This window comes from Nyctibius grandis, chromosome 2 (genome assembly GCF_013368605.1).
Source record: "Nyctibius grandis isolate bNycGra1 chromosome 2, bNycGra1.pri, whole genome shotgun sequence".
Classification (NCBI taxonomy): Eukaryota; Metazoa; Chordata; class Aves; order Nyctibiiformes; family Nyctibiidae; genus Nyctibius; species Nyctibius grandis.
In genome coordinates this window covers 124,972,536-124,983,944 of record NC_090659.1, presented here as the reverse complement: position 1 = coordinate 124,983,944, position 11,409 = coordinate 124,972,536, and the positions used below count along the sequence as shown (strand labels likewise).

General features: G+C 49.0%; 1 protein-coding gene across 1 annotated transcript in view; it reads right to left on the bottom strand.

The window, feature by feature from the left end:
• Window positions 1-1,489: 1,489 nt before the first annotated feature.
• The window catches only part of MAP6 (microtubule associated protein 6), a 50,832-nt gene continuing 40,912 nt past the window's right edge, over window positions 1,490-11,409 (bottom strand). Inside the window, exon 4 of the mRNA XM_068395449.1 lies at window positions 1,490-1,559. Within this exon, the coding sequence (XP_068251550.1) occupies window positions 1,490-1,559 (70 nt within the window). The remainder of the gene's footprint in view (window positions 1,560-11,409) is intronic.

The following is an 11,409-nucleotide window of genomic DNA, read 5'->3' as shown; positions in this document are numbered from 1 at the left end:
CCAAGGCAGTTTCCTTCTGAACTAGACGCAGAAAACCAGACCCTCTGGTTTTGGGGGGCTTTGGAGCTGCCATGCTCCACGGAAGCTGCCCAGCTCTCCCCACCTCCGATGAAGTAGCTGCCTTGCATAATTCATTTGGGAATGAAGAGCAGCCTTCTGCTTAAAGTTAGATCTTGAAGGAAGTAAAGCAAATCCCAGCTCTAAGCGTTATAACATTTCAGCACAAACCTAGAAGTATTTATTGGAGTGTGCTGGGACAGTGCCTTGCTGGAACTGCAGTCTGGGTACTTCATGCACTTAGCCACCTACAGAGGACAGGCTGTAGGGATGGACTACATCTCCTATCACATGCTGCATATGTCTTATGGACATAGGGAGCCTCATTCAGAAAAGAAGGGCATACAGAACAATGGGACCTGCTAATCCCATGAACCAGCTACATTTCTCCTACAACATTTCCAGTTTGAACTTTACAATTTTTCAACAAAACATTTTTGGAACATATGCTGAGTAGAAGTATTAATTTGCCAATGAGATTTGGTGTCTTGTCCAGCATTTGCTCTAAATGGCAAATTGAACAAATTGAATGTTAACAGCCTCAGAAGAAGGTCTGAGATGTTCTTGGCTACAACACAATGACAAGATAAGACTGAGAGGGGATCTTATCAACCTTAGGGGCAGGTGTCAAGAGGTTGGGGCCAGACTCTTCTCAGTGGTGCCCAGTGACAGGACAAGGGGCAACGGGCACAAACTGAACCATGGGAAGTTCTATCTGAATATGAGGAAAATCTTCTTTCCTTTGAGGGTGCCAGAGCACTGGCACAGGCTGCCCAGGGAGGGGGGGAGTCTCCTTCTCTGGAGATATTCAAAACCCTCCTGGACATGACCCTGTGCAACGTGCTGTGGGTGACCCTGCTTTGGCAGGGGGTTGGACTGGATGATCTTTAAGGTCCCTTCCAACCCCAACCACTCTGTGATTCTGTGACAAGAGGATCTGCCAGATGTTGCACGAGGTGTGCCTCACCTGGCGACATCCAAATGGGAGTTCCTGACAGGAGTTAAGAATTTATAGTGCATTAAAGCTTCCAAGGATTTTTTTTAAGAGAGTTGCTGATCCTATCAAACAGGCTTCTGGGACACTCTCTGAAATTCAGTACGATACTTCCATGAGTTATGGATGTGAATCTGATCTCTCTGCTGCCCATGTACACTAGGGAGACCATTGAAACCAGTGCCATTTCACAGCTATGAATAAAGGGAGAATTGGACCAGTTTTTCTTTCTCTGACTTTACTGAATATAAATCAAGGCACAGACATGCTAACTGCATTGCACATATCCTGGTGACAGTAACTTCTCAGTGCTTGAGAGACAAGAGAAATTGTCGTTCAGCTCTGATCATCAGCTTTATTGTATGCCAGCCAGACCATACACATTTCATGCAGACTACACGTTTGCTCCAACCGCTGCTCAGAAGAAAGTGCACGACTTCATGTGCGTTGGTCCTGCACTAAGGTACTTGGTTCTTGGTCTGTAGCACCAGTGTTTTTTTCAGGGGTCCTGGAAGCAGAGAAAGAGCATCATTGCAAAGCTGTCAGAGCAATCGGCTGGTACACAAAAACAAAACGCCACCCCCGAGCTGGAATTTGCCCCCCGTGACAAGTGGTTCTGCAGAGTGCTCCCCAAGCAGCCCACACATGTTTGGTATGTCCTCAGGCTGTTAGGTGAGCCTGGTCCTGGTCCAAAACCCATGGATGTCCACAAAATTAGGAGGGCTGGAGCTCTTGACTTTCTGACCAGCCCCTGGTTCAACCTGGACCAGGATCAGGCCCACCCACCAGCTATGAAAAATGCTTGCCAATTGATTATAACCTGCATCGAACAAGCACCTCGCTGTAAAATTGTCTCACAAAGAAGCAGTTTGTTTCCCTCCAGGTGGATGGTGAAAGCCCTATAACACAGGGGAGCCGAGCTCTTGTGCTGCTCAGGAATCACAGAATCAATCAGGTTGGAAGAGACCTCTGGGATCATCGAGTCCAACCATTGCCCTGACACCACCATGGCAACTAGACAATGGCACTAAGTGCCATGTCCAGTCTTTTCTTAAACACATCCAGAGATGGTGACTCCACCACCTCCCTGGGCAGCCCGTTCCAATGTCTAAAGACCCTTTCTGAGGAGAAATTCTTCCTAATGTCCAACCTGAACCTCTCCTGACAGGAAGCACCCAGTGCCTGTTAAAATAACTGACAGGAAAGTAAGCCCAGCTCACATATGCTAACCCCCAATTTGTGAGCACCCCTCCTCTTCAGTGCCCCCAGAAGACACCAAGAGGTCATGGTGGCACCAAGTCACTGAATGCCTGTTAGGATCAGCTCTGGGGCCAGCTCTGTACCTGGGGTAGTCTTAGATGGGAGCATAAGAGAACAAAGTCCAGGAGTTAGGGCAGGTGCTGTCAGGAGCTCTATACGGGTGCTGGAGGGAAGGTCAGGTCTTGTTGAAGGGCAGAGGGAGAGATGGGGAAGGAAAGACCTGTAGGGAATGAGGGAATCAATCTTCATTAGGAGAGAGAAAGAGAAGGAGGATCCCCAGGGATGAGGAGAGATGTGTGATGGATGGGGAGGTATCTGTGGGGCTGCAGAAAGCAGATGGAGAGGTAGGAGAAACCTGCTTAGCTTTAAAATGGGAGCTTTGCATGTTGGTTTAATTAAGGGACTGTTGAGATCCCCGTTGGTCCCCCAGCCTGACGTTGTCTTTGTGTAGGGAATGGTTCCAGCCTGCAGGTTAAAGGAGGGAAGGAGAGGCTGACACCAGTGCCAGGAGAACAGGTGCTGGTTACCATCTCCTTGGCCCATGAAACCAGCCCAACCCGGACACGAGTCTAACTATCCCTGCATGAGAGGCTCGTGGGGCAGGACCATGTGGAGAGCCCTGACAGGACAGCTCTTGCTCGCCCACCCTCGTCCTGCCCTTCATGCTTACAGTGAAGAGACATTTGCTACCAGAAGCTGCTGGTAGATGTTGGCATGGCCTTTCCCCTGTGTCCCCAGTGCAGGAAAACTGCTGAGTCCTTCCAACCTACTGGTTCCTACGGAAATGAGGTGAGCCCAGCACCATAAATCAAGGGATTAAGGGAAATCCTGCAGGGCAGATCCTCTTTGGAAAGATGCCCCACTGTCAGGTCAGACCAGGTCCATACCGCTGATGCACAGACATCGGCTAGGACAGGACCCGTTGCCTGGTCTCTGGAGAAGGCTGGAGACGCCTGCATGTCCTTGCTAGTGGAGAGTGTGCCCAAGGGCACTTGCACATGAAGGCTGGGCAAGTTGAAGGCTGCCAGTAGCTGCTCCAGATGCCAAGCTACCCCCTCCGAGCAGGTCTTTACATCTGGCCTAGTAAGGGAGGATGCAGTAACTATGGGGCCTGAGCTCATGTCTTCCTGTGCCAGTGCACATGTGATGCTCCAGGCTGTAGGTGGGTCAACACCAGATTAATCCCACCTCTTCCCTGGGCTTGGTGTCCAACCCTGCTCTTGCTGTTGCCCTGCATTTCAGAATAGAGTTTGAAAGCCAAAATAGTATCTCCCTGGAGGAACACAAACTGTTTGAAATCACTCTGCATCAACATTTCCCTTAGCCCCTGCTAGAATCACCAGAGGAATTCACCCTCCTCAGCAGCCTTGGTGTTGTACCTCTCTGTTGAGGCAGCTGTGAAAGCTGGTGCATGTGGTGCATGTTTGCGTGGTGGATACTTCTTCTTTTTAACCCATTGGCTCTTTTCTCATGGGCCTCTGAGTCCTTCAGCCATGTATTGCAGGCTGGCTAAGACCCAGCCTCCTGGAGGAGAAAGAGGCTGTGTCCCATCCCCATCCCTTGGCTTCCTCTTTGTTTGCATTGAATACAGATAATTGTGTGATTGTCCTTCCCAGTAAAGCTCATTCTGAACCTGTTTTAAACTGGAAGGAGTGTGAGGAGGCGGTAATTACATTATTTTCCCCAGGAATTGGTATCCAGGGACAACACAGCATTGCACAGACTCTCACCAGGAGCTGAACAGCCCTGGCTGCTCTCTGCAGGGCTGCACAGAGAGGTCTGGCCCTGGGTACCAGCTTTGGGAAGAGTGAGCTGGGAGGGTGTAAATCAGAAGGTTGAAAGGAAAGCCTGATCCTGAAAAATAACGAGACCTAACACAGAAACAGCAACATTTACAAAGGATCTTTGTCTTAGCCAAGCGAGGAAAGAGTTTGGAGATGTTTGCCCTCACGAGGGCTGCTGGTAGCAAACCGTTGCCTGGTGAAACCCATGTGTGTAGAAGTTAATTATGTGACGTGAGAAGGTGAGAAATGGAGAAGAGATGGATTGGAGGTGACAGATCATTACTTGAGTTATGGCTGAGAGATGCAGAAAGAGTACGAAATTCAGCAGGGGTTCGTTTCCCAGAAGCAGCACCTGGTGTCTGGAAACAAAGAAAGGATGACCACCATGAGCACATGTAGCATGGTCTCCTCTTCCCTGGTCCTGGTGTAACAGCAGGCGGCACACTGGGATCAGCCAGTTCAGAGCAGTGCCAATGGGTAACATCCTATGCAAGGACTTTGCTCTGGATACCTGGGGTCTGAACTTGCCTCTGATGGTGATGGGTTCCAGCAATGTTATCCTGTTCTTCACAGATGCGGAGGACCTGCTCACAGCTCATACCTGTCCCTCTGTGGGCTTGGGTCTTGGTGTTTTGGTGGCCTCACATCAAACCAGGGCTGATGACATTTATCCTCCTCTGCAACATTGTCTTCACGGAAAGCAGTTTAACTCTCTGGGAGCTGTTAACGAGTCAAAGCCAACTCCAGGCACATGCAAAACTAAAAGCTGACTTGAAGAGCAACTAGAAGCACCAGTGGTCCTCTCCTGGTGACTCAGAAACATCAACACAACCCCATGCACATATAGCTGTGAAGTTTGAAAAGAACCTTTTTTGCAAAGAACCATGAAATAGGGCCTTTCTTTCACAGAGAATTCAGGTGAGGAGACAGGTCTCCTCTGTGGAGGAACTGATCTTTCGGTTAGGGCCCTCACCCAGGAGGACAGTGGCAGGTTCATGTTCCTCAGAAGATAAACTCATTGATTCCTGGGCAAATGCAATTAGCAATTAGGTTGTAGGACATGGCGAGCCACTTCTCTCTTCTGAATGCTTTATGGTCCTTCGTATGTCGAAGTTTGCTGTCTGTGACAACAGTGACAAAAATACAAGTCTTCTTTGTCCTGTAAAATGGCCTTAATGTTGTACTCAATATCTGGTCCCTGTTTCATTCCTTGCAAAAGGCAACAGCATAAAATAGTGGGGCTAAAGCTGTAAGTTACAACAGGGAAATGAAGAATTTCAGCCTGGGTCTGTATATGAGCAAGCAGAGGGGTTCTTATCGCTTGCATAGGTGTGCCCTGGAAATGTGCACTGGTTTGGGGCCAGCAAGGGCTGAAGGAAATGAAAGTGTCCAAGGTCAGTTAGGGACCTCAGTGGCATGCAGGAATATCGCCCTAAATACCGTTCAGTTCCTAAAACTGTGCAGCTGAGATTTTTGGCTGGTGTTTTAGGTCGTTCTAGAGCTTTTTCACTCTTGGACTGTAGAAATTGAAGGAGGAGGTGGCAGCACTGTGAAAGCACGGCAGGTGGGAGCAGGCCGTGGTGACACATGGGAAAGGATGCAGGCTATTACCCACACCAAGGGGATCCTCTTTCCCACTACCTCTTTCCAGTATCTACACTGAAAACCCTAGAGCCTGGAGATGTCAAGCACAACCCAGCTGCAGGTCTTGCTTGTCCTAGATGAAATCCCCAGGTTCCTCACTGAGGAGGATTGGATCTCCCCACACATTTAATCCCTTCTGTCTCTTGCACAGAACCACTGAAGGGAGCCCAGGGGACCAAGCACTGCTTGATCCTTCTCCCATCCATATCCACTAACCAGCTTCAAGTGGACCTTCATTTAGGTCTTCAGACCTAACTTCTGCAGGTGGCCCATGAAACTGGACTGATGGCCATGCTGTGAGCTCAGCTCCTCCCTCAGCATGATGAGGAGTCTCCTTTGCTTTCTGGCAGGGTGGTCTCACACTACCTACAGCAAGATTCACAGTAAGGGTAGAGGAACTGAGCTGCTCCTGTAACTTTCATTGTGTGTGTGGAGCAGCTGGGAAGCAGCACCATCTCCATAGCTCCAGCCAGCACGGACAGAACTAGCACATTCAGGCAAAAGATTAGGACAAGGAGGGAGCAAAGAGCCACCTGGGACTCAGTCACAGTTGGGTCCCTGCGGTACTCACAAGTTGAAGGGACCACGGGCAGGCCTAGTCCTAGCCTGGGATGGAGGGAGCAGATGTTCAGGGCACCTTCTGAACCTCAAGAAGCCTCCAGGGCATCCATCTCTGAAACATGTCCTGCTGCTAAGCCAGCTTCTGCTTCTTCCTCTGAGAGGTGCATCTGCTTGGATTTCCACTGACACAATTCTGCCCACTGTTTTCTGTGACACGCCGGGAAATGCAGTTCCTCCACCATTGGCTGCTTCTGCTCTGAGCTACAAGATTTCTCCTTCATTCTCCTCAGTTGCTGCATTTGTTGAGCCACCTGCCAGCCCTGGACATCTCTGCACGAAGCTGGAGAAAGGCCAACCTCTTCACCAGATGCACCAGAATTGCAAAGGACAGAAGGTCACGCAGCTCTGAACATGCCGGGCTCCTACATAGACAACAAAGCTCGTCTCTGTGGCTGTAAAAAGGAAAGACAGGTACCAGGGAACAAAAACACGAGCAGAGTCATCCCAAAAGACTATGGATAGGGTTGTGGCAGCAAGACCGACTGCTGAACTGGCCACGAGGACAGACACACAGTGCACTTGCAGACACATCTACTGAAGCCACACCAAGAAACGAGAGAAAGAAAGGGCAGTTGGTAGGTGAGGTATTGTTTATTCTAAGCAGTGAGTGTTGTTGCACAGTACAGACAAAGAAAAAGGCTTACAGTCCAGGAGAGACAGGACATGAGACAGTAACTTGGGGAGGATGGGAAGGAGAAGGTCCCTGGTGATCTGGGTATTTAGGATGGCGTGGAGGGGAAAAGTGCTGGAGGGGGAGAGGTGGGAGAAAGCAAAGGGTTGGAGAAGCAACTGTAGGACAGACATGGAAAAGCTGGCAGGGAAGATGGAGGGAAAACGATTTTGAAGGCAAGAAGGAATAGCAGTATGGCGGGCAGATGGGGTCTGATGGGGTGGTGAGGGCATTGAAGACAGCATGGGAAGGAGCCAACAGGGACAGAGAAGTTTGATCAGCAATGAGACTTGGGGAGAGGGGAGTGAGCAGGGGCAACAGGGGCAAGGACATCTGCTGCCCTGCGACTCCAAAGCACTATCCTGTTAAATTAAAGGTGCCTTGCTGACTCACGTCCCTGCTGTTAAATCTCTTGGCTCCAAACAAGGTGGCCACAGCTGAACCGGTCCTCAGTTGGGTACTAAATTCTGAACCAGGCCAACCAGGCCAGTCCAATGACCAGGGACTACTCTCAGGATTTCCCTATCTTGACCATCGGATACTGGCACCATCAAGTGCTCCTGGGTGCTGTTTAACTGATGAGGACAGACTCATTTGCCACAGCCATTGTGCGGTGGGATCCTCTCCACCACATGCTATGCAGGGTGCTCCTCACCCTCTGCTGTGACCCAGCTCTCCAGACCTCTCTCAGAGCCAGGCAGGGCATGCAGGTTTCTGGGTCCCCAAGAAGATATGGGAAGACCCAGCTTTGCTCAGGGGCTTGAGGCTGCTGCATGTCTCAGGGTAGGCTGGGGTGGGAGGTGGGCAGATGACAACAAGGGGGTTGCAGAAATGTTTCCCCCTTTCCCATCTCTCACACCGTTAAACTGCTGACACTGAAGGAACGGTTATTATTCCTCAGTGCTCTCACATATCACTAAGATCTGTCACTACTCCTCATCCATCATTTTTCTGGTGGCTGGTCCTTGCTGTTGGTTTCCGTGGAGCAGTCTCCCTGCAGGGGAAGATGGTGTTTTAATCATAAAGATGCCTTCCATCCATTAGCAGGCTTTTCTTTTATCCTTGGGCTCACGTCTCCTCCACATGACAGTCATGATTAGGGAGCTGTTCCCAAGGCACCCTGCAACAGAAATTAAGACTGTTTACAAGCAATCCATAGTTCACAATAAACCAGCAGTCCTGAAGTACCCAGAGCTGTGCTATCCCTCACCACAGACCTCTGAGCTTGTGAGTAGACCCAGTGGCATTAGTGGAATTGCTCCCAACCCAGAAAGCTCACATGAATAAGGGCAAATGGAAGTGGGCTCTCACGGCCCGAATTGGATCAAACTTACCATGACACTGGCGGAAACAGGGAGAGCTGAAGCCCATGTCTGAACATCACAATGTTTTCCAACTGTGCAAAAGATACTGTTCTAGTGCTGAACATGGCCATGTCATCACAGTCACACTAGGGAATTTCTTCTTCCTGTACAGCTCCTCTTCTGTATTTGATGTTGCTGTTGCTGTTGGGGATGGTGGTTATTCCTTGGATGTTGGGAGGTACCAGCTATGACAGAGATATCTTCTTAAAAAGTCCCTTTCTCTCCTGCACTGACACATCTCTAAATAAATCTTAAATCCAAAGGATACATCGACACAAGAGGCTGCATTCATATAAGGGCTGACATGTCAGCTGATGAAATATCCATACTCATCCTTTGACCTTGCTTTACCAGTCAGGGATGTAATGATGATAACTGAGGTTTTCAAAGGAACCTCAGAGATTTGAAAGTGGCAAAATCAGTAAATCTCAGTCCTGTACCCAAGGCACTTAAGCTCCCATCTGATGCAGGGAATGGGATGGAGAGCATCAGGCAGGAACCTCTTCATCCACCCATGCACAACTCTTCGGGGGTGTATGCTGAAGCCCTCAGCACACGATGTGTTTGAAAGCAACTGATTAAAATCAGAAACATGCCGGCCACCCCTCATGGGGCTGCTCACACCCTCTGCAATCAAAGTGACTCTGCAAAGCCACACTCAGATGCTCCGTTATTAAGAGCGTGAGAAGCAGACTTGACTCTTCAAATTCAACATGCCAATATTTTCTCTCCTCTCCTTGTCCCCTCACCAGACACCAATACTGACAATTAGGATTATTTTTACTTCACTCCACACTAAATGCTCTTATAAGACAAATAATTCCATTTTTAGTAACCCACCTCCAGCGCTTTGCACAGACGTTCTCACAGCCACCCTTGGAAAGAGGTGGGCAGTGCCAGTCACTAATGACTTGGCAAAGATTAAGGAGTGCGTCAGTAGCAGCAGGTTCAGACAGTGGTGGTCACGGACCAGGGAGCCCAGGTCCCCAAGCCTGTCATCAGCCCAGTAGCTCCTACTGTCTCTTAGAAATGCATCCTGCGCCTTTGGGTGTTTAGGCTTTGCAATGCTGAGCAAGTTCAGAGAGCAACAGGACAGCAAGGGTGTGTTTTCCAGCACTGAGTGTGGGCAGCTAGGTGAGACCAGATGGGTCACCTATCCATGCTGCAGCATGGAACAGACCCCATACCTTTGTGTCATGGGAGAAACATTTTGTTGGCCAGCATGGATTGTCACAGATGAGCCCTGTCAACACCCAGTCTTTTAACAATGACCATTTTCTCCAATACCAGCTGTGGAGGGGTGAAAAGATAAATCCCCAGACCTACAGCTCAGCTGAAACACTTTGAAGATCATATAGTTATGCTGGTGATGAACGGATGAAGCTGGTGGTGAAGGGAGAGGGAATGTGGGATGATACAGCTGGACATCATAAAGCAGCACTGCTACTAGCATGTAATCACTGATGGAATAAGTTCAGAAAGTGATTTATAAACCAGGCAGGGATGAGAAACAGCACCCAGAAATGGTAAGGCAGAAAAGGATCAGTGCTCCATGGAAGTCGGCAGAGCTATGTTGGAGAAGAGATTTCAAAGACAACCCCAATGCAGACAATTTTCCCCAGGCTGGTGGGGATGTTACTGGAATATCCATTAAAAGAGAAAACATGATTAAAAGTAAACATTGCAGGTAGGAGCTTATAGGCTAATTAAAAGAAGAAAGAGATGAAATTAAGATTAGGGTTCACCATTTAAAATAAAACTGTGCCCTCAGCCCTGCTTTCTTCTCAACCATCATTTTCTCCAGATAGCAAACGCTTTCATTAATATAAAATCAGTGCTTTGCACTTCCACAGACGCTGCCAAATTCCTGTTCAACGGTGGCTAGGCTTGCAGCATGCTGCAAGTGCTCAGCCCAAGAACTTGCCACCTCCTTTCTGTGAGGATTTATAGCCCCTTGAACTCTCTCATGGGCCTTTCAGGTGGTTTTGGGCCAATGCAAAAGCTATAGGCAGTTGGAAACGGTGCATAATTAAGCGACCTCATCCACAGCACCTCCCCTCCCACCAGCTCTCGATGGGGCTCGGTCTCTGCTCCCTGATCCAGTGCAACGTGGCCAGGAGCAAGGCACAGCAGCAGCCGGCGTGCTGGGCACTCAGCGCACCAACCCTCTGCTCCACACGCCGTAGGGACAGAAAATGAAAGCGAGCTACCTGCTCCGTCCACGTGACTTCACTGCCCATCTTCACCTTTGCAAACCTTGGCTCTCAGGTCAGGCTGGTCTGAGGGCAGCAGCCATCTAAAGGGAGTCAGACTGCGACAGTTGTCCCTATGGCAGGCATGGAAGTGGTGGCTCTATGGAAGTGGTGGCTCTATGGAAGTGGTGGCTCTATGGAAGTGGTGGCTCTACGCAACACAAACCTGATCGATCACAGTTGGATGGGTGTTTCTTTCACTTAACTGTGCTTCTTATTGAGAAAACAAGATCAAGGAGGTGGTATTCGTCTTTAGCATTTATTTATCATTGGAAAAAAAAACCCCTTTGAGCAAGCAAAGATCACAAGCACGTCACAATCAATTGGCTATACATTAATTTGTGTGTGTGTGTGTGTGTTCGTGTGTGTGCGTGTGATTCTCATCAGAACAGCCAGAATGAAAAAGCACCACGAGGAGGTGTGCTTAACACGTTACAAGAGACAGTTTGTGATACACAACCAAACCCAGGCCACAAAATATTAATTAGACACTTCCTATCTGCCTCCAAGAGGCAAGAGTTTGTGGAATTCATGGGAGCCGTGTTTTTTACACCGGGCGCGTTGCAAATGAAGAAGCAGGTGATCGGTGTGCGAAGCAGTCAGAAAACAGGAGCTCAGTCAGCAATTAGCACCATTTTGCAGAAAGGAGTAACAGTACAATACAGTGAAAATGAGAAAGCGAGCAATAGACAGCACAGGAACTCTCACAGGGTAAAAAGCAGAACATTTCTTTTTTTCTTTTTACAAGGAAAGCAAAACATAT